This window comes from Castor canadensis, chromosome X (genome assembly GCF_047511655.1).
Source record: "Castor canadensis chromosome X, mCasCan1.hap1v2, whole genome shotgun sequence".
NCBI classification, from domain to species: Eukaryota; Metazoa; Chordata; class Mammalia; order Rodentia; family Castoridae; genus Castor; species Castor canadensis.
Genome location: NC_133405.1, coordinates 44,359,290 through 44,386,422, shown reverse-complemented (window position 1 = coordinate 44,386,422; position 27,133 = coordinate 44,359,290). Strand labels below are relative to the sequence as shown.

At 36.9% G+C, this 27,133-nt stretch overlaps 1 protein-coding gene across 1 annotated transcript in view; it reads right to left on the bottom strand.

Annotated features, from left to right (window-relative positions):
• Positions 1-15,096, bottom strand: part of Ammecr1 (AMMECR nuclear protein 1) — a 114,742-nt gene extending 99,646 nt beyond the window's left edge. Inside the window, exon 1 of the mRNA XM_074063156.1 lies at positions 14,573-15,096. Within this exon, the coding sequence (XP_073919257.1) occupies positions 14,573-15,051 (479 nt within the window). The 5' untranslated portion in view covers positions 15,052-15,096. The remainder of the gene's footprint in view (positions 1-14,572) is intronic.
• Positions 15,097-27,133: the final 12,037 nt, after the last annotated feature.

Here is a 27,133-nt window from a genome sequence, read left to right as displayed (position 1 = left end):
CATATAGCCAAGTCAGTCCCCAAATAACAAAGAAGATGAAATAAGTCAACAAAGATCATTCAGTATCAGTTATACAGAGAGAAACATATAACTACTTTCACATAAGGTACAGGAAATTTCATGAAAGAAGATCTCATTCTCTCCTTTAAAAATCTCCTTAAAGAAAATTTTAGAAACTTTTTGTATTTGTATTACTCTGAATTCAAAATTAATCCAGGTAAACAATGTCTATTCACTTCTTTATATACTCAAATCCATTGTTCTAAAACAATTGGAAGTCATAAATTTACAACTCCCCCATTATTCCACTACCTCCCCCAAATGGAAAACCAGTAAGCCCAGTAAAGAAATTCTAGATAATATATGGCAACACTGCTAGAGTTAAAGTGGTAAAAGTTGTATAAGAGAGGTACTATCATACCTTCAGACATTCAAGAGTACTGCTCTTGAAAATGGCCAAGTTCCAGAGGGAAATTATGTTGATGAAGAGGAAGAGTAGGCTCTTCCTAGATTTATGCTACAAATTTGAGGTGGGAGTGATTTGAAAACTGTTCAAATAAATACAATAATTCTGAGCAAATGAAAGCAGCAGAGACCATGGTGGACTAGTACAAATTATTTAAGTTCATAAACGGTTAATGAAGGATTATTAAGAAACGGTGAATAATTATTACTCTTCATGAAAGAAAGATTCAAGAATAAACCATTCATCCTCTACAGAGACACTAGACTGAATTCCTCTAGACTGAAATGAAATAAACACAAGCCAAGGGTAAGAGCAGCCCAAAAGAAAAAGGAACCAGGACTCATTGGACCCACACCCATTTTTCCACTTTAAAATGGGACTTACTTGTTGTACTGCCATAGCCAACATGGAAAGCCACTGACTTTTTTCACTGTGTTCTATTTTATGGAGGTCATTGCCAAATTGAAGTACACATTATTTGAAGCCTGAGAAAAAATGAACTTAGCATCTGAACCATTCAAACCTGTATAAACAAAATTACCTCCCACTCTCCTGACGAGGGCATCTACCTTTGTAAATAAAGCTTTAACCATATTGAGTGATCAGGGATCTTCGTAGGGTCTGTACTGAGTACTGTTGGAATCCATCAGCCTCCTAACCTATTTTTGGCAAAGGTTATGATCACTATATAGGTTAACATCCATATCTTCATCATCAATCTTTGTTAAAAATATTTCACTACAATTGTCTTTCAAATCCAAGTAACTAATCCAAACTCCAGTTATTCATAATTCTAGACTATGACATGAGGGATAATTTGTTTACTCAAATAAAAACTAACTATAGAATTAATGTTAGTGTATGCTGACATAATATCCATGCTATGTGATTAGCAGCTGTCAGAGATCAGTTCCATATTTGGGAAATAATTTCCTTATATTCTGAAACATTTTTTGGGAAATAAAAGAAAGGAGTTATTAAAATAAAATAAAAATTTATAGTGATCATTGAAAAAGAATTTTGGGGTCATCACCTTATGTCTTTTTTTGAGGTGGTACTAGAGTTTGAACTCAGAGCCTCACACTTGCTAAATAAGTAGTCTACCAAATGAGCCATGCCCTCATCCCTTTTTGCTTTGGTTATTTTTGAGATAGGGTCTTGCTTTATGCCCAGGCTGGCCTGAACCATGATTCTCCTATTAGCCTTCCCACCCAGCTTTTATTCATTGAGATGGATTCTCATGAACTATTTGCTGGGACTGGCCTTGAATGGCAATCCTCCCAATCTATGCTTTCTGAGTAACTAGTGTTACAGGCTTGAGCCACTACCCTCGGTCTTAACCTTGTTTATCTTCATATAATTAAAGATAAATCATTACCTGAGTTTTGCTATTTTTCCTTGAACTAGTAATCACTGCTCGATACAAAATAAAAGTGGTGTTCTACTGTAATTTAGAAAAATATTTTAGAATTTTGTTCATAAATTTTAGTAGAAAGGCTTGTAGTTTGTGTCTTAGGTTAAGAACCATAAGGAACACACTGATTAGACTAATAGATGTTTAAACTAATTTCACAAATGATATTATTCAATAATTAGTATATAAACCTTATATATTATTATAATTCCCAGTACCTACATTATATTGGCTAAATTTTCATTATCCAAGTAAAATCTCTTCATTAATTTAGAAAGAAAAAAGTGGTTTGAACTTAATTATATAATAACTAGGGTAGCTTATTTTTAAATTACATAATCTTTGTTGTTAGTCAATTTTCCCATCTTCCTGTTGAAGACACTGAGGTTTAGAAGAAAAAAAATGAACACTGAATACAGAAGGCACTCAGTCAAAGTGTGATATAACCAATGCTAATCTAACTGACTAATGCTGAATGTGTATTGATGAATGAAAGTACTTTGTCTACACAGCAGACTCCTGCTTGTGTTATTTCCCAGTCTCTTGTCCAGGCCTCATGACATTAAAGGAGCTGCTAAAGCATAATTAACTGAACAAAAGGGAAACTTTACTAAGAAAGAGGCAATTCACAGGCCATTATTAGTTTAAAATTGTCATCTAGGAGACCTTCATTTCCCAATGCTTGATTTACAGGTAACTTATAACAGGTCCCCTTTCTTGCTAGGTTCTCATCACTTCAATCTACCTTCAATTGGTACCCACTGTCCAACATATAATGCTCATTCTGACCTCTGTGTCTTTTGTTTCCCTGTCTAGAATGTTTTTTCCTTCTATGAAAGTTCTACCCAGACTGAATCCTATGAAGCCCTTCTGTACAACCCCAGCCCACATTAATCTGTCCAAACTCCTACACACCTCATTGTCTCCATCACTCATTCAGTCATTGAATCACATGTAACCATATTATTTGTCTCATGAATCTCACATCCTCAACATTACTACAAGTTTTTCAAGGACAGAAATGCCTCTTTTACAGACCACATATGGACATTAAAAAAAGGAGGCTAGAACACTGTTTTGCCCAAAACAACTATGTTGACGTTTAACTGAAATATTAGAAGTAGCTATAATATAAAGAACAGCGCTAGGTTAGAGTAAAAATGTCTAAGATAATACTGGCAAATAAATCTTAAGCCTTAAACAAATATTCATTTTATGTCATTTTTTCCTTTTACAAAATCAGGTCCTGTCAGGAGTTGATGCCATGTGAGGGAGGAGGATGTGGGGAAAGGGTGTAGGAGGATGACTGTGGTGCAAATAATGGGTACACATGTAGTAAACGGAAAAATGAGACCTGCTGAAACTGTTCCAGGAATGGGGGGAGAGGGGATAAAGGAGAATGGTGGAGGAGATGATACATTTGATATGTTGTAAGAATTTTTGTAAATGCCACAATATAACCCCAGCATGATAATTAAAAATAAATACACATTTAAAAGATCTGTAGGCAAAAGGATAATCATAGTAGAAATTCTAATTTTATATTTAGAACTTTGAAGCCATCTTTAAGTGGAAAAAGTTAAAAACTGCTCTTAAATTCAAACTTATAATTTATAATTCAGTGGTAATACTTAAAAATATCTGCATTCCTGCTAAATTGATAAAGAACATCATATTGGCTGTGTAAACAACACAGCAAAAAACAACTTTCAAGATCTATGACTTGACTACACCTATTCTTACACAGATGCAACTGGCATATTAAGATGTCAGTTTTTCATTAGAAACAAGTATGTATACCATAAGAAGCAATTTTAAAAAGTGTCGTTAACTAAAGTGATTTACATATACACATATGGACTTAAAGGCCTTACTTATAATATTCATCATGAAATTTATCTTCCCATTTCCCATTTCTCTAGAAAGCACATTTCCTCGGACATATTCTTCAGGAATTGTCAAAAATAATGTTTTCCCTTAATGCCTTAGTCCCTCTACCTTTAAAAGTGGGTGGCAAAGGCAATGCTTCTACCTGTCAAATATGTTACTTTATATTATTATTAGCAAATTCATCAGAAAGCCATAAAGACCAAAGGACGAGAAAAATGAACTAAAAGGAAAGCTACAAAGTGAAGTTCCTTCAAATGCAAGCAGTGGTATTAAGTATACTAATAAAGCAAATGATAAATGTGAGACCAAATACTAACTGAAATGCCACTACTTTGTAACACACTTAAAAATGGTTGTTTATCATTCTAATGCCTTTAGTCTAATTTATTAATAATTTTCAGTAAGTTTGGGAAAATAACCCAAAGCCTAAATTAGACTTTCTTATAAATAGCTCTGTACATCTCTAATATATGTTTGTAAGGTTAATTTTTAAAGTATTTTCAAAATTCCTATGAAAATGAGTTGCTTTTAGTAAAGCTGATATCATGTACCTCTCAAAAATAAGTTAGCCATTTTGCTTAGAGTTAACAATACTGTGTACTTTAAAGTTTGCTATGAGTATAGATTTCATTATGTTTTTGTCACGATAAAAATTGAGAAAGTAAAATTTACTAGAATCAGCATACATATATACGATCAAAGATGAACTGATTAACAAAAATGCTGACACTCCAGTTGTCTATAAAAATGTAATTTGAAAATTAGGTTTATAAGAGACATTGGAGAGAAAAACACATAAAATATAAGTATGTGCCTTCATATAACTGTACTGTACAGTTAATCAGAAATTATAGTTGAGGGCTATGGCTCAGTAGTTGAGTGTGTGCCTACATTCACATGGTCCTGGATTCAATTCCCAGTACTGCAACAAAAAGAAAAAAGAAATTAATGAAAGAAAGGGAGAGGCAGAGGGAGAGGGAGAGAGGGAAGGAGGGTCTATACATTATTGGCCCCATAAGCTTTGTTATGAATAATAACTAGGAGCAAACTATATAAAAGAAATTTCATACATCTAAGTAGAGGCTATTAATATATAAATCCATACACCTAAAAGTAAAGACATATTTGAATACCTGAGGCCTTACAACTACATTCATAGACAAGAAAAATACAAAAGCACAATGATGAGAGACATTTATGTTGTTTGGTGTATACTAAAGCTACTTGTCTCGCAGTTCCCAAACTTAGGTATAGGCCTCATTGTATGAATGGCTTTCAATTGTAGTAGGTCCTCTAATATTACTGAACTTCATGCTGTGCATTTGTTTCTGATAGAAATAATATTTTTAACAAGAGCACTATGACCCTTAGTTCTAAAAGAGGGACATCTAGGTGAACATAACGCAAAACATGCTTCTTGGAGCACTCCGCTCCAAACCATGCACTCTGTCTCCCTTTTCTTTCCTAAATCCAGGTTTCACATCACTTGACTATAATTCATTTTTCTCCCCCGGTTCCCATGTGCCCTCTATTCTTTCCCCAGCCCTGTGTGACTCTTCCTCCACATAGCCAATGCTTTCAGTGTGGAGGAGTGGATTTGTATAAAGCAACTTTCCAGACAGTGCAGTAGTATGAGGAGTTTGTGGAGTAAAACACACCACAAACCACTATCACTTCATTAGTGTAAGAGAAATAGAAGTCATATCATTGCCATTTGTTCGTGAGGGTTTTTTGAACTGACATGAAGAGTGGATCCTTGAACTGAACAAAAAAATTTTAACCACTGACTGCCCCACACCTATTCCTAATGTCAAAGAGCTATTCCACAAAATCAAGTACCTGGCCAAGCTAATGGCAAGTATTTTTCATTGTCTGTTCTGTTTTAATGCAAAAAGAAGTCGTGGCAAGATTTTTTAAAAATTATTTTTATAATGGGGAAATTCACGAAATAGGTTGAGGGCACTACTCTGACATGGACAACTTCACGAGATTCTTCTTTAGTGAATAAATCACCAATACCATCTTCCACTTACATTTAAAAAGGATGTTAAAAAGCACCTATCATCTAAACACTTCATCACTGCTTAAGATCAGCACACACGGGGTATTTGCCTTACTATATATAAGTTATGTACTGAGGTCCAAGTTTTACCAGCTATTTAACTTAATTTGCACCCCAAAACACCTCTAATTAACTTTGTAGGTGTTGAGATACTACAAGCAATAATGATGTCACAGAAAAGAACCACACTAATGTGACTAGCACATGAGCATTTCTTTGAGAGAGACAGTGCTGTGAGTCCCCTAGATCAAAGGCACCAAAATCAACTTTTCACAGATTCTACCCTACAAGAATGACATAAAGTTCCACTAACACCTGAAGCAAAGCACAGAATCTGATTTTACCACCTTGCAGCAATCCAAAATCCTAATGGAAGATATGTTTCTAAAACTGCATATCACATGCTTATAGATTACATTAAAATATGTGGAATGGCAAGGCAAACTATATAGGCTGTTAAGTCAGTCTCACTACTTTCCATTACTAGAGAGCTGGTCAGCATCTTCTGGCAGGATATTGCATAATACAGTCAACTGTGCTCTCCCAGCATTGCAAGTGGCTTTGGGTCACAGTGTGGATTATCTGTAAAATGAAACACATAGGGAAAAGGCAAGAATCATCAAGACTATCACAGACCTTATTGAAAAAAACTAGTATTAGTAGACCTGAACTTAAGCAGAACTTTTCACATTTGTCCATCCACTAAGATTGTAAAGATCATAAAGCAATATTGGTTAATCCTGTCAACTGGTAACATCTATCCTTCATTGTTAAGCAAAGCTGCAAAATAGATTTGGCTTAACTCAAACTATTTTACTTTCTAAGCTTGAGGACATAGAGACTAGAATCTAGTACTTCATAATACTCCTAGTCCTTCAAATATTTCCTTTAATTGAAGCTCTGAAATGGTCCTCCATGAGGCTCTATTTTGCTGATGGCTCTGTTATGATATACACATAAAGAAACACAAGATTCAACGATGACTTTACAAACTGAGACTGAGAAAATGTATAAACCTTCATTAGTGAAACAACATTCTGCCAATTATTTTTACTAGTAGTACAAAGCTAAAAACTATCACTGATCTCTACCCATCTGAACAATTCAAAGTCACAATGTGGGCAGGGGGAAAGAGAGAGCTGCGGTGATCCCAAGAGACCAACCAAACCATCACAATAGCTATATAGCTCCTCTGTGGTTCTGCTAATTCAAAAACAAGTAGCATTTAGTAACTTCCAACACTTGGAACTACACATATGAAGACAGATGAATTCACCTGCCGAACTATTTGTTTCTTCCCAGTTTCCTTTAGTGGCACCACTGGTTCCCCAGCCTTACAAACGCTGAATAACCTTCAAAGCCTCCAGTCCCTCATTTCCCCTAGAGAGAATTTGGTAGAGTGGGTATTTTTGTTTTTATTTTTTTTCTTTCTTCAATGACTCTTTATTCACATGCAGTCACCTAATTTCAGATCCTCATTTAAAAGCTAACCCAGCTATCTTGATACTTGATCAAAATTCTATAAATCAATATATCTTCTCCTCCTTTCTCCCAAATCAGATGCAGTTGGGAATAGGTGAAGAGTGAGAGAGGAGGGTTCTTGTGATCAAATTTCATAGCCATTCCAACAGAGCTGTTTAACAAACTTCCTGAATACAAGAATAGCTAGGCACAGAGCCAAGAAAAGAAGCAATGATGGAAGCCAAAAAACAGGTGAGCTGCAATCTTTCCACTCCTACACAAAACCTGGCCCTAGAGTAGGAGTCCCTGCATGTGCTGATAACTACTTTCAATTCTTAATTTTGTAACATCACACACTCTGCCCAAGGGTGGCTTTCCACATTTTTCAATACTAGTTTTTCTGCTGTTTTTATAACCTTAAGATGAGATGGTCTCCCCTATCTTAAGATTATTCTTCTTCCAATATGCCTTATATTCTAGAGGACTCTTCTGCAAATTCTCTTCTCTTCCTCAATACAAGAAATGATAATCAGTTGCAAAATCTAGTCTTATCCAGTCTTTCCTGAGGGTTCCCAACACAAAGGCTACTTTTAATTTCCTTGAAGTTTTATGATCTTAGCAACCAGAGCAAAAGGGAGTGGTATAAAGAACGCTGAGAGTGCAAGTTGCTGACTGAAGACAGCTGCTGGGAATCCCCAAGTACTCACTAACTGTGGCAAGGGGTGTGGTGGTGACAGCAACTGGTTTGAGAACAACCAAGTAAGACTTCAAGATCTTCTGGTCATACAGGCTATTCACCAGTAATCTCTACTTTTTCCATTTAAAAACTTGACTCAAGTTATCCCCTCCCAAAGGCCTCCTTCCTGACCAATCTTTTATTCCATGTTATTTTCATACACATGCATTTTATCTGTATCTCACTGATCTACAATCATATCATATCAAGCTATGATATTTGTATCATAGCTTGAACAAGACTATAAGCTCAAGGCGCCCTCTCTTGGGAACCCCCAACCCTGGGGGGCTCTACTCTCCTGCTTTACACTTTTCAATAAACTCTCCCACTTTACACTTTTCTATCTCAATAAACTCTGCTGCTTTGCTCACAAAAAAGAAAAAGGAAAAAAAAAGACTATATGCTCTATGAAGCCAAAACAATTTCTTCTTTTGCTGGTTTCTGACTATAGAACTCAGCATAATATATATATCCTTTAAAAAAAACAGGGTTTTTTTTTCCAGTGACATATAATTTCCACTCAGCTATTCAACACTAATACTTTTAAGGTTGAGCAAGTTTAAAAGTATATTAAAAGCTGCAGAAAATACACCCCCACACAATACAGAAGATGCCACTTAAGTGTTGGACCAAACATAAAATATGCTCCACTCAATGAACTCTACTATTACACCATACTTCTTCCTTTGGATTTTTTTTCTTTATACTACATAAGCTTGTGGGTCATTTTTGCCCTTAGCAACACTAACTAGAGAAGCTCAACTCTAAGTAACCTTACTACTGGGAATCTACTTTTCTCACCTACCCAAACACAGGCTTCCTGCAGTCTCCACTAATCTGCGAGCAACTGCCCAATTACTGATTGTGGAAAGACAGCTTACACATTGAAGGTCCATTCTTGGCAGCCGCTGAGTTTTACTGCTGGCCCTCACTTACTCAGCTTAATTGATTCAGAACAGTATCAAAAGGAGACATTATTATACCAGTTTGAAAAAGAGGCTATTTAAGAAAATTTAAATGTAAAAACCCTGGTCATTGTACTGCTTTCAAACAGGCATGCATGTGTGACATGGAGAGAACAGAATAATGCCTATTGAAATCCAGAAATCTTGGGAACTTTGACCAATCAATCTCATTACACAAGTTTCTATGCTTTACACATATATATTCTCAAAAAGTAAAATTATCCATAAAGGGGAAGCATAGATGACTTTAAAAATACAATACAATGTAGTAAAAAGTTTCAGTGCAAACAATGCAAATTTAGTTCCAAAGACTGTACAATTTCTTCAAGACAACAATGTGAAAATTAGTATGTTTCTCAAAAACATACTTAGAAAAACAACTCATGCATGTGTTACCAGAGCATTTCACTTTTTCAGTAGTGGTCTTTCCACTGAACTGAAAGATCCCAGCAGAGATTTCTTAGCTGCCACCCATTAACTGGAATCGGAATGCAGCACAAATACAATTAATGAGCAAGAAAAATTATGGGTTAGATTATCACTCCTTTACCATATGGGGAAGAAGGTAAAATAAACATTAAGCTTTATTTTTTAACTAAATACACTTTGTCCTACACACACCTTTATGCACAGATATAAAAATGATTTTGTAATTTGTATTTCTACATCTTTCCATGTCAGTCACTGATGGTTTTATTTCATAAATGACAACCGGAGACATGCCTTTTTTTCTATCAGTACAATAGAGCATCCAATTGTCTTCCAGTGTAAATCAACATTGGTGAAAACAACCATATTAAACCTCCAAAAAGGCTCAATAATTTTCAGACAATGCTTTTCTTTTTTAAGAGAATCTATGTATTAAAGACAGAGAATGGAAGTTAGTACCATCGTGAACAAGGAAATCTGTCATGGCCTAGTAGCATCATGTACAATAGACAGATACATTTCCCAGCTATTCTGGCCAGTCCTCCTCAAAAAGGACATAATAGGAATATAATAGTCCGTGTTCAAAATGCTGATTTAATATCACTTTAACCTGAGCTGCATTATCAAATCATCTTTTTGACAGCACAATAATAAGATTGCTACTGTTCTGGTGAAATATAAAGTGCCTACATCCTAAGCACAACCCAACTCCTCCTCCCAAATATGCTAAAAACAGTAATTTGACTACAGTGGCAAGAGAAGAAAGAGTTAACTGTTCAAACACCAGGTAGAAGTCTTTCAAAATCCAAATGTCTAAGAGTGGACTTATTTTAAAAGATATGTTTTATTCACTACAACAGAAAACCACACTTACTGATACTTAATAGTAAAGCATCTTCTACATGCCAAGGTCTACACAAAATGTAGATTACAATAATTTCCAAGGTTGTAAGATGATTGAAATAAAAATTTCATGTGACAGATACAAGATTGAACAATCCCAGTGCCTCAAGAGGATCCTTTCATATCTCTCGTTAATGAGGGATTCTTAAAATGAAATCTCGAAAGCATAAATATAAATAAAAACATTTAAAATCTTATCACAAGATATTCCTTAGTGAGGTAATCATAAAGGTATTTTTATAGGAACAAGAAGGGGGATTATCTATTAAATAGAATAGGTAGAATAAGGTAGAATTTACTTTAAAATATCTTATTTGTGCTGCTTTTATCTCCTGCAATGTACCCTTCACATATAATAATTTCTGAAAAAGGACCTAAAAATCATACCACAGGTTTCTAAGAGTCACCCTACACCCACCTCCAACTGAAACCATCCCCAGAACCTCAGGTTCATGCTCTTAATAGCACTCAATTTCCTGGATGCTACATTAGAATGAACACAAAAAAAGATAGGAATACAGAATCGGGAAGTTTTATACTGGAAACTGGCAGCCAAAACCACCATTCCTTGACAGTCACTCAAGAACCTATTCAGGTCCTCACTTCCCAATAGCCTATTGGTTCTTAACACGTGACCCTGGGAACTGGCGTATAAGCATCACCAGGGAGCTTGTTAGAAATGCAAATTCATAGCCCCACCCCACACCAACCAAATCAAAGTCTGGGAAAGCGGCCTGCAATTTGTATTTTAACCAGCACTACAGGAGATTAAGATGTAGGCTAAAGTCAGAGAACCAGTCCTCCTCAAACTTTAATGTGCATAAGAACCACCTAGGGAGCTAGTTAAACTGCAGATTCTAATTCAGGAGGACTGAGGTGGGCCTGAGAGCTATATTTCTAAAGAAGTTCCCAGCTGACATCTTCTACAGACCACATTGCAAGTCTTTCCCAAATTTGTTTCCCAAAATTAACCCCGGGATGCTCACAGAATACAGAGTCCATGGCACTATTGTAGACCAAATTAATTAATCCAAATCTCAAGAGAAAGACCTAGAAGATAACCAGCAGCTCTCCACCCCAGCTACACACAAAAATTACCTGAAGAGCATTTAATAATGCTGATTTCCAGATACCATCCAAGATCAATTAAATCAGAATCTCTTGAGACTGGAGCCCAGGCATCCATATTTTTAATAACTTCCCCAACAATTCCAATGTGCAGACACGGTTGAGAAGGAATACTCTGGAATCTAACTGGCTCAACACTTGGCACAGTGGATCCCTTTTCAGTAGCAAACAGGTTCCCATAAATTGCTATCTGAGCTCCCTCACATATAACTCAAGAGCTCTGATTTTTGTATAATAGAATATGTTTTTCTCGTGACTTAAACCTTACTTCTGTAGACAAATGTGCTCTCTGCAATGGGGTAGGTACTCAAAGGCAGCAGCAACAGTGAAGAATTTGTATCTGTATGGCCTGTTCATATATTGATACCTCCCCCCAACCCTGAAACACATAGATCAGTTGAAATTTCTAATAACCTTTCAGAGTGGAAGGGTAACTGATGTATCTGTAACTTCGAAACCTATAAAAGACAGATTGCATCAGTTACAGACATTCTGACACAAAGATCCTGGGAAGGGATGAAAAATATGTGCTTTGAGAATTTGAAATTGTCAAAAATACATCTTCTGGTGGACAGAGACAGGACCTGAAACATACAGCTCATTCTATGACACTAGCAAGTGAAAGAAAAAAAAAGCCCAATGTCTAGTTCTCTTAGGCACCTAGTGTTATGCCACACTAATGTGCACACTATACTGTTAAGTATGTAAAACAGAATAATGCCTGGTGGTTACTAAGACATTGTCAACTAGTTATTTTTCTTCTGTAATTAAGAAAGTTTCCTGAATTTTACATAGTACACTTCAAAAATGAGCCTAAGATAAATGAAAATAAGACACAGGCCTCGTTCCACAAAAATGAACTTTCATTCTCTGCTTGGTGATGTTCACTGTCCACGCTAAATTAGTTGTTCTATAGAATATATGGTACACTCAGGGCCTACTAAATGATAATAGTTATTATTCTTCCACCACCATTTCAACATGTGGTCAGAAGTATGTCATAAATTTATCTGTTTAACTCCTTAAAAAAGAAATCCAGTGGCTTGGGTATTAGAAGAGAAACAACATAAATCCATTTGCAGAGTGGCCACTGTTAAAATTACGTTTTCAAAAGCATTTTCTGTAATGACCTGGTCAAGCTCACTTTCCTCTTAAAATTCTTGTTACAGTCATTCAGTTAACCCAAACTCACTTTAAAATGTGTGAAAATAGCACCTCCTGAAAGTGTGTTCTCATATGCTTTGGAGCAATGGAGCGTGAATACTAAAGCAGCCTTTGCCAAACTCATGTAACAGCTCAAGAACTAAACAGGAGTGGATTTTTACAGTCCCGTGACTTTTTAGAGCCAAACTATGTATCATCCCAAGACTGGCTTGAATATATCAGACATCCAAGAGAAGGCAGAAAAGTCACCAGTAAGTGACCAAGCTAGTAAGTATCGCAAAGATTTTTTTTTGTGTGACAGTTTTTCTCAAATTTTACTTCTTAATCAAAAAATAAATAAGCTAAGCAAAGGTGCAGGCTTAGAATTTAATCTCCTAGAATTAACATTATGAAATTTATAAAGATACTTAATTTATCTGACAAAATATCCACCTGGATGCCTTTTCATACATTTCTCATAAGCCAATGGCCAAGGATGATCCAAGTCTAAAAGAAAATGCACAGACCACAAAGAGTCACACAAAATTAAAGACATTTAGAGTATCAAAGCCAAAGAAAACAAGCAATACATATCCATAATTTCCAGGACACTTTATTGTAATTTCTACTTTACATAGAATTTAATATTCTGAGTATAGGCAGAAGTGTTTATACTTATTCAGTAAGTAGTTCAATCCCCTTAATCATGTAAAATGAAAAGAAGCAGTTTAAAAAGACCATCAATTCAGGTATTTATGATATAGGAAACAGGAGTACCTGCCTTAAGTAGAAAAAACAGTTAATGAATTTCAGTATGAGTTCCACTGTAATGTTTCTCTTATTTTTCCGGTTGATGCTAAAACAATCGTTCATTCTCCCATTCTACCCTCTCTTGGTCTTTACATGCTGTCTAGCATTTAACTCGAAAAGTCAGTTTACACTCAGTTTACACATCTTTCATAAAAAACCATATGCCTCATCTCCCACACATCCAAATGGACAAGGATTAGAAGTAACCTGGCGTTTAGCTCTAACAGTGCTATTTTAAACAATTTCAACCACACACTTGGAAGAGTAAAATAATTTAAAGTACAATACCAAAGGAAACTATAAAAATGCCTACACATTTATTGTTGGATTATTTAACTACTTCTCAAACCGTTGAATAGAACATAGTGAAATCGACACAAAAGCAAATGCACGGTTAAGGTACAAATTGACAGTGCATCTGTGGGGACAGCTCTCTTTGAATGAGCTATTACCCAGACAGTGAAATGAAAAAAAAAAAAAAAGTCTCACTCTTCAAATGTGAGGAAGCCGGCGGTGTGCCTGCTTCACTAGAAATACATTTCAATGGGTATGATCGGATAAAAATAGATAGTAAGGCAAAAACGTGTTTTTAAAAAACCTCTTTCCTCCTCAAAAGCACAAGGAAATGCGGAGGAAAAGCTGGGTAACCGAAAGCTCGCGAGCTAAGTTCCATCACTAGCAGAATCGAAGTTGGATAGTTGCTATTTTTCACGGTGCACTGGGATAGTAGCTCTCCATGTGCAAGGTACGCGAGGCGGGAATACTGGCGGGACTTTCACACTGGGTAATGGGAAGCAAAGTGAGGAGAGGTCAGCACCATGACTGATCCCGATCTGCCAAACCAGGACGGTGTAGGGGGTGAGGGTGGCAAGAAGATTAAAAGCAAGCGTCAAAACTCCTGGAAGTTATTGCAAAGAGGAAGCAAACACCTCTGGGAAGCCAGAAAGCCGTCTGAAGCAGCAGCACCCTGCTCCAAGTGTGGGGTGCTTGCCTTGTGGAGCAGAAAGCGCGAGGTGCTCTTTACTTAGGTCGAGTGGCTCCAGGGGACCCGGGCAGCGACAGGGGCTGGGGCAACTGCAGGCGGGGACGCGGACTCGCACTTTCCCTCAACTCTGAGCCCCATCCCGAGCGCAGGGGAGAGGGTGGCTGAGGGCACGGTACTCACTAGGGTTCGTTGGTGAACCTGGGGGTCCGGGGTTGCTGGTATCCATACAGGTGACAGTAGAGCACATCGAAGCAAAAGCAGCACATCTCCGCTGACACCACCATCTTCCGGGAGCCCGGCGATGAGGACGAGGCGGCGGACGATGAGGAGGGAGAGGAAGCGGTGGTGGCGGCCGGGGTAGAAAGTAGGGTCCCCACTCCGCAGCTCAGAGGTGGCGACAGGGAGATCCCCCCGCCGCCGCCGCCGCCGCCGCAGCCCTGGGGGGGAGAGAGAGTACAGCCGCTGCCGCTGCCTCCTCCGGTTAGACCTCCCAGCCCGTTGAGCCTGGTACTGGCGCCTCCTAGTCCCAACTCCCCAGCTCGGTACTGACTCTCTCCGCTGCAGTGGGAGGAGGAGGAGGCGCCACCACCGCCACCCGAGCCAGAGGGGGGCGAACTGGACAGTTTCTGCTTCTTCACCCCACAGCAGCCCGCCGCCATCTTGGAACAGTCTCCCCCACGCAGCGCTTCCGACCCATAAGTGAGGCGAGCTGGCGGCGGGGGCGAGCACGCTGCGGCCCCGGCCGCCGGGGGCGCGCTGGGGGCTCGCGGGGCGCGTGCGCGCCGCTCCTTGGCCAGGCTGCCCGGCCACGCGGCTGCTCGTGCGCGCCCCGCCTCGGCGCGCGCCATGCGCTTCAGTGGCTTAGCGCCTAACGCCTGTCCCGTCCGACTCGTGTCTCTTCAGAGTCCACAAGTCCTGCATCCAGCAGAGGATGAAGAAGGGAAACCTAATAGAAAGGAAGGTGAAGGAAATGAGAGCGAGACAGTGGAGAGTAGATGTGAAGGAAGGAGGTGGGCACGCCAGGGAGAAGGAGGAAAAGGAAACTATGGAGAGAAGAAAGAAGAAAGTCCGAAGTAAGCATCCAAGTCCCAAAGCACAGCTCGGTGACCCCCGCTGAACGCAGTGTTAGTGACACTTGAGCCCAGATACGTGGAACCTGAGCCATCTGGCCTCAAATACGCTGGTTCTGAACTGTTGAAGTGTGAGCAAGCAGCTGCTGCTTGGAGCTCCGCACCTGAGACAGCCCCTGTAAAGTACAAGAGCAGTCGGGGAAATGGCCACTCGGCAGTGTCTTTAATGCCAACCTAAGTATACCCCACGGCTTTTCTGAGATTACGGTAATTTTTTTTAAAAAGACGTACTCTTTCTTAATCGACAAATAGTAAAGCCTAATCAAATGTCTACATTTTCCACTTGTTCCCCCAACTTTCCCTCCTAGTCCCATGAATACATTGAAAAGCAAAAAATAAAGTCCTCACCAAAAACTCACCAATTCAAAGATGTTAATTGTGCTTTGGGACTTGCAGCAGTGTTTCAGGTTTTGATTTTTTTTTTTTTTTGGTTTGAGAACAAAGCAATTTGAAATATATCTGTAGTTGACAGATATTACAGGTAACTAAGGCAAATCTTACAGGTAACTTAGTCACAAACTGGAAGATTTTGTTTAGGTATATAACTAGATCTTAATACTCATTTTTTTAAATTTCTCAAGTAAAAATGCTTGGATGAATGAGGAGGTGGATGATTGAGTCAATGCCATTCTGGGCACCTAAGACACAGCTTTAAAATGACAATAATCAGATGTTAAACTGCATAGGAATTAACCTGATAGAAACTATGTGATTTGCATTGTGTCTACACTATGCCAAAACATCTAGACAAAGTCAGGTGTCTGCATATTTGTAAACAGAGCAAGATTGATGGATTTTGACACCTTTGATCTAAATGTGTTGGACTTTGCTGTTCTTTTCAGTCAGGAAAAATTTTTATTCATTCAGTGAATATTAAGCCTTTGTACACATATCATGTGCACAACACTGTGTTCGAATCCAGGGCACACAGAGGAATATGGTCCCCACTCTCAAGGAGTTATAAATTAAGTCAGATCTGCGTACATAATCAGAATAAATACCAACTGTTTATTGAGAACTTTTTAGGTGCCAGTACTATGCCTTCTCTTATTTCATAATCTTAGAAAATAATATATTATCTCATTTGATTTTCACAGAACGGCTCTGAGGTTGCACATTTTTTGGGTGGTGCTGGGTCTTGAACTCGGGGCTTCACACTTGCAAAGCAGGCACTCTACCACCTGAGACATGCCTCCAGTCCTGAGGTTGCACGTTTAAACCTCAAAAATAACTTGCCCAACATTACACACCTACAAAGTGACAGAATCGGGATTTGAATACAGGCATGTCCAATTCTAAAAACCCATGCCATAGGCTGGGAGTATAGCTCAGCGGTAGAGTGCTTGCTTAGCATACACAAGGCCCTGGGTTTGATCTCCAGCATAAATAAACTATACCATTCTGCTATGCTGCTTCTCAATAGCGATATATAATAGCTATGTTAATGGTAGCCAAAGACATTAAACTATAGCAGGTAAAACCAAGATTAAACAAAAATTAGAACTTATTTTTATGGAAATAGAGACATTGAAATGTTACCAAAGAAAAATGAACAATCTCCTTCCAAAAAGATTTTGTGAAATAGAAAGATCAATTGAGATGGTTAGATGCAGCCTAAAAACAACAACAAAAAAAAGATGGTCTAACTGATTTGTGATATGTGATTTCATCTCAAACCTCATCATCACTGTTAGAACTAACCTTAAGTTTGAGGCAAATAACAACTCATTGTCCACTACTATTGAAGTAAAAAATGCACTAATTTTTCCTATGTTCAGAAGAGAAAACAAATTGTTTTTTAAAGATAAAAGCACCACAATAATTGGCACATGGTTAAGGTGTTTTATTTTATTTTACACTTTATCCTTAGATATCACAGCCTACTTTTTGTTTGAAATTGGATCAACATTACACATTGTACTCATGTATTGAATTTTAATACTGTACCCCCTTTACTAAATACAAATATGTCAATTAAAAATAAAATAAAGAATTGTTTAAAGAAAATCATAACTATGAGAAGTGATGAGCATGTTAACTATCTTGATTAAGGTGGTCATTTTACAATGTACACATATATTAAAACATCAATTGTACACCTGAAATATATACATGTACTAGTCAATTAGACTTCAATAAAGCTAGAGGAAAAAACTGGATCAAATATAATATTAGACAATAGGTACTGATTTGCTCCTCACCCCACTGAGAATGATCACTTGTAGAGTAGAAATTCAAAGCTATTTAATGACATCACACAACAGTTTAGCACAGGAAGTAAAGTAGGATGCCATGCTTCTGCTTCTTTCTGCTAGGGGAATTTAAGAAAGCAGAATGCAATCTCTCCCAATTTAGAATTTGGCCAGTAGACAAGAGTCTAACGCCCCTACTCTTGTGAAAATAGCAAGGAATCTTTAATAAGCACCAGTAGTCATGTCCTTAGTTCTGCATTTCATCTACAAGACAAAACACTATCATGGTTATTGTGCCAGGTAAAGGGACTGATGCAATGGGAAACCCAAAGACAAGAATACTCCAGCTAAATTACAAAAATAGCTTTTCCCCCAAGGATTTTTAATTCCAATTCCAAAGCTCACTAGCATAAGGAACATAGATAGACAAACCCAAACATGATCATTGCAGAGAAGACATCATTACCTGACCACTATGGGTTACTCATCCGAAGTACTTTATTAGCTACAGGAAGAGAAAATACTAACCTTCTTCTCTGTGTTAACTTTTAACTTGGCTCATCTCCCAAACTAACCTTGAGCTTCAAGATACTTTATAAATCCCCTGGCAAGTAGTGGTGGTGGTGGTAATGCCTCCTTTTATCCTTTGTGGAAATGCCTTTCCTGGCCTTGTTTTCTTGCAGTCACCAGCACAGAAACAAACATATCTCATTCAAACCTAAACAAATCCACAGAACAAATTTTGCAAAAGTGTTTTTTTAAATATCTATACAAAGCACATAGTGGATAGGAAAACTGACCTTGCTCAGGGTTCTCTTGAGTTGAAGTATAAAGGTCAAAGTATGATAGAGCACATGTGTTTCTACCCTCTGCTGATACTGGAGTGCAATGATAATAACCCTCCAGAAAAAATGCTAAGGTGCCTTCTGCTCTTTGTAACTATCCTTCAAGCTGGGAACTAAAGATTCCACATTTCTATTAAATACAAAAGTAAATAGGCTATGGTCTCTTTGTCAACAAAGCACATTCAAATTGTAAGCATTTCTCCTTCTACATCTGCCTGTAAGCGGCTTTTAACTAACTTGTCAAATATTTTGTTTTTACAACTGTGAGAAAACCACTCAGAACCAATGTACATTATTTACTATGTGGTAAAACAGGAAATTGAATTAAACCTGATAGTTACTGATTGTTTTATCATTGCCTCAATTTATTCTCATTTTTACAACAATATGTTTTCATTTCAGAAAATAAGAATAATTGTAATTTGATGAGATAGTGAACTTGTTAATATTGTAAAATTATTTTCCTAGGTTTCTAGGGTGTGGGTAAGACGAGAAACATTTGTATAGTTGAATGAAAAAAATTGCCATTTATGCCCAAACGAATGTTATTTTTATCCTCTGTCATCAAACTTTCTCAACTGTCATCCTTGAACAACTGCAGAATGTAATATTCTTAGCTACCACTTTGATCTAACCTTGTACACACATAATCCATGGTTATGGTGGTGGAAGTGGTGATTATTTCCCTCTTATGTTTAATGAATATGTAAGTAAATATTGAAACTCTTTATCTATTTTTCAATTCAAATTGATAAGTCGGTTTTTCTTTTTCTGATTAGAAAATAGATTCTTCCCCCCAAAATCCATTTATGAGCCAAAGCACCTTGGACTGTTTTCTAGCTTCATTTACATCTTCTGTAGTCAACTGGAGTACAAACTAATTGAATGTTGTTTTACTACCTATTTCCTTGAGACAAAGTTACATAAACTCTTTAATGACATTTAGATATGCTAATATTAACACAGAAGGTAGAAGAAATAATAGAACTAGCTAGTTGTAGAATAAGGAAGGAAAGCTTTTCAGAAAGATGATCAAAAGGAGTATTATATGAAGCAGCTATAGGAGTCGTGGGCAACATGAAAGTGTCAAATGCACTTGAACAATCTTTAGTTGACTATTTCTCTCTTCCTTAAAGAATTCATCTGCTGTTCCCTATGCATCTATTGGAATGTGAAAATGTGTATACCACTATAATCCACCTCCAAATTTAGTTATCAAAACATTGTTGTTTTTCTGTAATCTTACCATATTCTGGAACACCTATTTCACTTGACTGGAGGCACAGGTTGGGCAGAGTGAGGATTAACACTTAATTAAAATGTAAAAGTCTTCTGAATTAAAAGTCTCTTTTCTTTAAATATTCAATTTAAAGTTCAAGTTTACTCCTGGCACTGAGGAGTGGCAATCTGAGACCCCTAGCCTCAGCTGGATCCTGGTTGAAATGCAGCTCATCTTGCCTCACTATATCCACTGCTTAAATGCCCACAATTTGTGGCGCATTCTGTCAGCATGAGTAATGGTACAGTGACTGTGTCAGGAAGCTTTTCTGCCTTTGCATACTTACTGTAAGGCAGGATTCCTACTCCAGTTCTGAGTGGTGCCACTAACCCACTAAACTTCAGTCATATCTTCCAGCCAGCGCCTGACTTTGGCTATTCACCTCCACAGACTCTTCTTGGGGCTATTCTCCCCATGCCAAAGCAACTGCCTGGCAAACTGGCTTCTGCTTAATCTTCAACTGCTTTCTGCATCCACAGAATTCCTTGTGGATTTCTGGATTTTCTCATGTGTCTCTCTAAAACTACCAGGCTTCCACTTCTACTGCAAATGCTTTGTGGTAGCATGTTGTTTTATTAAGGCACTTAAAATTTCTCATGCCACACCATGCTCTGTGGTTCCCTTAAACTTCTCTGGCTGCTTCTTCTTTTTCATTGAGATACAGCTCACAAAGTATATAATCCACCCATTTAAATTTTATAATTCAATGATTTTTGGAATATTTATGCAATTGTGTAACCATCAACATAATCAACTTTGGAATAATTTCCTCACCCCGAAATGAAACCCTATACCTACTATCAGTTACTCTCCACTCCTTCCCACTGCCTCCTACCACAGGCAACCGCTAATCTACTTCTGGTCTCTATAGATTTAGTTACACTGGACATTTCATATAAATGGAATCATATATTTCCCCTTTTATGTCTGATTTATTTAACTTATCATAATGTTTTCAAGGTTCCTAGCATCTGTCTACCAGTATTTCATTGCTTTTTTATGGCTGAATAGTATTTCATTATTTGAATGAACCACATTTTGTTTATCACTGAATTGATATATGAGTGTTTATACATTTTTGTTATTATTAATAGTACTGCAATAGACATTTGTGTAGATGTTTTCATTTTTCTTGATTATATACTTAGTGGTGAAATGGCTTGGTTAGATTTTAGCTCCAAGTGTAACCTTTATAGGAACTGCCAGACTGTTTTCCACACTGGCTACACCATTTTAGAATCCCACCTGCACTGTATGAGGGTTCCAATTTTCTACATTCTTGTTGACACATGGTTTTACCTTACATTATTATAACTATTGTTGTTTTAGCCATCATTTTAGGTATTAGTGGTATCTCACTGAGGACTTGATTTGCATTACTCTAATGACTGACAATGTTAAGCATTTTTTATGTGGTTTTGGCCATTTATATATATATATTTATTTTTTTGTGGCACTGGGGTTTAGAACTCAGGGATCTTCTGCTGTCAAGGCAGGCGCTCTACCACATGAGCCACTACACCAGCCCTGTATATGTTTTTTGAAGAAATCTCTATTCAAATCCTTTACCCATTTTTAAATTCAGTTTTCTTCTTACTATGGAATGTAAGTGATTTTTATGTATTCTGGATACTAATCCTAAATTAGGCATATCATTTTCAAATATTTTCTTCCATTCTTTTGTTTTCCTTTTCACTTTATTTGAAACAAAGGTTTTTTTATTTTAAACATAGTCTAATTTATCAATCTTTCTTTTATTGGTTATACTTCCTTCTTTTTTTTTTGAGACAGGGTCTTACTATGTAGTTTAGGCTGATCATGAAATTGTTGTATAACACTGGCTGGCCTTGAACTCATGATCCTCCTGCCTCCACCTTGGCTTGGATTGCTAAAGGTGTACACCACCATGTCCAGCTTTGTTGGTGTTACTTTTGGTATTAGATATAAGAAACTATAGCCAAATACAAGGTCATGGTGATATCAACCTATATTTCCTCTTAAGATTTCTATAGTTTTAGTTGTTTATTTGGGTAATTGATCCATTTTGAGTTTGTGTGTGTGTGTGTGTGTGTGTGAGAGAGAGAGAGAGAGAGAGAGAGAGAGAGAGAAAGAGAGAGAGAGAAGTGTGAGGAAGGGATCCAAATTAATTTCTTTGCATGTGAATATTCAATTGTACCAGCACCATTTGTTAAAGTGACTCTTCCTACTGAAATGTCTTGATAGCCTTGTGAAAAAGCAATAAAAATAAATGTAAGGGTTTATTTCTGAACTCTCCATTCTACTACATTGATCTATATGTATATCCTCTTGCTAGGACCATACCATCTTGATTACTACAGTTTTGCACAACATTTGGAAACTGGGAAGTGTGATACCTACAAGTTTGTTCATTTCTTTCAAGACTGTATTTGGCTGCTCTGCAACACATTTCTATATGAATTTCAGGATCATCTTGCTGATTTCTGCAGAGGCCAACAGGGATTTTGACAGGAATTGGGGATTATTAACATCTTAACAATATTGTTTTCCAATCCACAACACGAAATTCAATCCACTTATTCAAGTCTTATCTAATTTCCTTCCACAATGCTTTATAGTTTTCAAAGTAAGAATATAATTTTGCACTTCTTTTGTTAAATTTGTTCCTAAGTATTCTACTCTTTTTGATACCATTATAGGTGGAATTATTTGGCTAACTTCAGTTTTAGATTGTTCATTGTATAGAATACAACTGATTTTATACACTGATCTTTGTATCTTGCAACCTAGCTGAACTCATTTATTAGTTCTAATTTTTTAAAATTAATCTTTTAGGATTTTCTTATATAAGATCATGTCATCTGAAAATAAATGGTCGGACTTTGTCCTTTCCAGTCTGGATACCTTTTATTTCTTTTTCTTGTGTAATTGCTTTGGCTAAAACCTCCAGTGCAATGTTGAATAGCAGTTTTGTTCCTGATCTTGAAGGGAAAAGCTTTTAGTCTTTTATCATTAAGTATGATGTTAACTGTGGGTTTTTCATGGATGCTTTTTATTTGGTTGAGAAAGTTCTGTTCTGTTCCTAGTTCACTGAATGCTTCTTTTTATCATAACAGGTTAGAGTTTTGTCAAATACCTTTTCAGTATCTACTGAGAGGACCATGTGTCTTTTGTCCTTTATACTGTCACTATGATGCATTACATTAATTGACCTGCCAATCAAGTGATGAATCCCACTTGCTTATGGTGTGAAATCATTCTTATATTTTTCTGAATCCATTTGCCAGGGTTGTTAAAGATTTTTACATCTATATTCCTAGGAGATAATGCCCTGAGATTTCCTATAGGGCCTGTGTCTGGTTTGAGTATCAGGATAAAGTTTGGTGTGTGTGTGTGTGTGTGTGTGTGTGTGTGTGTGTGTGTGTGTGTGGTTTAAACTCAGGCTTCGAACTTGCTAGGCAGGCACTCTATTGCTTGAGACATGCCACCTGCCCTTGGTATCAGGATAATACTGGCCTCATGAATGAGTTGTGAAGTTTTCTTCCTCTTCTATTTTTTTTACAAAAGTTTGAGAAAATTTGGTGTTAATTCTTTAAATAAGCAGTAGGATTCACTGCCAAAACCATCTGGTCTTGGGCTTTTCCTTGCTTGGAGTTTTTTTAAATGACCAACTCAATCTCATTACTGTTAGGTCTATTAAAGTTTTCTGTTTCTCCCTGAGTCAGTTTTGGTAGTTTGTGTATTTCTGGAACTTTGTTCATTTTATCTGGGTTATCTAATTTGCTGGCTTATCTAATTTGCTGGATTACAGTACTCTCTGATAATGCTTTCTATTTCTGTAAGTTCTATAGTATTGTTCTATCCTTCATTTCTGATTTTGGTAATTTGAGTTTTATCTTAGTTTTTCATGGTCAGTATAACTTAGAGCTTGCTGATTTTGCTATTCTTTTCAAAATCCATTTTGGTTTTGTTACTTTAGTATTTTTCTATTCTAAATTTCATTTATCTCTGTTTTAATTTTTATTATTTCTTTCTTTCTGTTTGTGGTGTGTTTGTTTTGTTCCTCTATTTTAGTTTCTTAAGGTGGTAGATTAGATGATTTGAATTATTTCTTTCTTAATGTTACAGTCATAAATTTTCATTTCTTTAGCTACACCCTATAAGTTTTTGTATATTATAGTTTTGTTTTCATTGACCTCAAAATATTTCTAAGTTCCCTTGTGATTTTTGACCCATTGGTTATTTAGGAGTGTGTTGTTTAATATTTACATATTCATCAATTTCCCAAATGTCCTCTTGTTATTTATTTCTATTTTCATTCTGTTGTAGTAGATACTATATTTTGTATGATTTAAATTCTTAAAATGTTTTGAGATTTGTTTTATGGCTGAGAATATGGTCCTATCCTGGCAAATACTTCATGTATACTTGAGAAAATTATAGATTCAGTTATTGAGTGGAATGCTCTATGGGTATGTGCTACGAGCAGTTGGTATATAGTGTTGTTTAAGCCTCTTGTTTCCTTATTGAGGACAAAGAGTGGATCAGACATAGCCATGATAAAAATTTGGCTTTTACTTAAAGAGCAATGGGAAGACATTGGAGGGTTTAATAAGATCAAATTTTCTGCTGTGTAGAGAATGTAATGGTGGAAAACATGGCAGAGGAGATTTCCATAATCCAGGATAGGCCCGGGCCTAAGTGTTAGCAGTTAAGATAAAAAGAAGGAAGAGATTCCATGTAAATTTTGGGTATAGAATCAGCAAAACTTACTGATAGATATGTTGTTGAGTTGAGGAAAAGGGAGGAATTGATGATCATGACTAGATTTCTCATTTCAGTAAGTGAATAAGTAGTGATGACACATCTCTATGTGTCATTTTGGGAGGATATCATGAATTCTTGACATAACAAGTTGTCTGTTGGATGTTACAACTGGAGATATCAAGAAGGAATATAGTATGCATGTCATGAGCTCAAATGCAATGTCTTGACTAGAGAAATAAATCTGGGAATTGTTATAAAATAGGTGATTTAAGAAGCACTGGTCAGAATAAGATGACATAGAGAAGAAATAGAAAGAAAAACCAGAAGATTAGGATTGAGCCCTGAGAAACCACAATGTTAGAATAAATCTGCCAAGAAGAATAAAGAAAAATAGCCAGTGAGGTAAGAAGAAAGTCAGCCGAGTATTGTGTCACAACATCCAAAAGCAAAATGTTTTAAGAAGTAGGGAATCACTAATGTAAAATGCTACAAGAAGTTCAAATAAAATTAAGTCAGAGAAGTATCTATTAGATTTGGCAATGTGTAGGTACTTGTTATAATAATATGAGTAGATCCATTGCACTGGTAGGGCCAGAAGCCAGACTGGAGTGGATTAAAAAAGTAAATGGGTAGATGAGGAACTGAATATAGTGTGTATAGACAAGTCTGTTGAAAAACTTGGCTCTGAAGAGAAACAGAGAAATGAGATGGTAGTTGAAGAGGAATGTTGGCTGAAAGAAGGGCTGTTATTTGATTAGGGATAGTTTCTAGAGCTATTATAAATAGCTATGACTATCATTATTAGCATTATTTCTTTAACAGTCATCATTACAGTCTTCAGTGAGGTATGTCTACAAGAAGTTCTTAAATAGAGACATTTCTATCTTGAAAAGAATACTGAAATCTCAATTGCTCTTTTCTAGTCTCATATATAGGGAGATTAGTAGGTTAGGATGAGCCAGGGAAGAAGGGGAACTGAGCCAGATGAAAATGGTAAGCACAGGAAGAAGACAAGCAATAAGATGTTTAGGTTTCGGTGCTGTTTACATAGTTGAGTAAGAAAATTCGACAGTTGAAAGGCAAAGAGGATTTATGTGAATTTTATCAGCCTGCCTTGAGGTTTTAGTAAAAATTTTGATGTCTTGATGTTTTTACTGCTTCAGCAAACTTTTGCTGTCCAGAATCACAACAGGGCCTAGTGATTACTTTGGTCATAGCTTGGCTGAGGCTGTAGCAAACATCTATTCTTAGGCCTTGAGCACATCACCCATTCATCCATTGCACAACTTCAAGCAACTTACTTAACCTCACTTTCCTTATCTCTTAAATTGTGTATCCATATGTGCCTCCTAAAATGGTTCCAATGTTTGAATAAAAGATTGGTATTTGTATTGGTTAAGTAAGCTAAATGCTCTAAGAAGTAGACCCAAAGATGTAACTGCTTAATAAACGAAAGTCTGCTTCTTTCCCACCTAACAGTTCTAAGTGGATATCCTCTCATTCCAGTGACTCATTCAAAGACCTGGGCTAATATCATTTTGTGACTTTGTCATCACATGAGTATTTTTGCCATCCAGTTGGCAGAAGGGAGTACAGAGTGTATAGACATCCTTACTCTTTTAATAGCCCTAGCTAAAATAAATAACTTTTGTTCACCTCTTCTCCCTAAAAGTTAGTACTATGGCTACACATAACTGCAAGTGAGGCTAGGAAATGTACTCTACTGTTTTCCTAGTCAAAAAAAGAGAAAAGAATGGGGCAGAGAACAGAATGCTTACTATATACCAGGAAGGTACTGTGCTGAGGACTTTTTGTGTACTATATTATTTAGTCCTCACAATAGCTCTCTGATATTGGTATTATTGTCATCATTGAAGTTTTATATATAAAACACCTAAGGCTTAGCTGGGGGTGTGTCTCAAGTGGTAAAGTGCTTGCCTAGCATGTACAAAGCCCTGCGTTCAATTCCAAGTACCTCAAAGAAAAAAAAGAAAAGAAATCACAGGTTCAAATAGTATAAATAAGTTGTCCAAGATCATACAGATAGTAAGTTAGAGCTGGTTCAGCCTATTCTGCCAAAGCTGTTCCTAACTACCTACAATACTGTCTTCGTAGAATCTATTTCACCCTTGACAACTTGCCTGTCTCTTGACCTTCCTAAATAAAGTCTTCTTATAACCCCATTATTTCTATTTCTTAGAGTGAGAAAGTGGAGCCATATTCTCCTGTCATTTCTGGACAGCATTCCCATAACTTCCTTTCAGAAAACCCTCCTTCTTTGGTGGGCACTTTATTGTGTTGTGCTATTTAGCTACTTTTTTCTTGCTGTGACCAAATGCCTGAGAGAAATACTTTAAAGGACAAAGAAGTGCTTGCCTAACAAGTGCAGACCCTGAATTCAATCCTCAGTACCACAAAATGAGTGAATTTATTTTGTCTCACATTTTCAGAGGTTTTAGTCCAGAGTCCTTGGCACCATTGAATCTTTGCTTATGATGAAGCAGACATCATGTAGTGGGAGCAGAGGTAGAGGTACTCATCTCATGGCA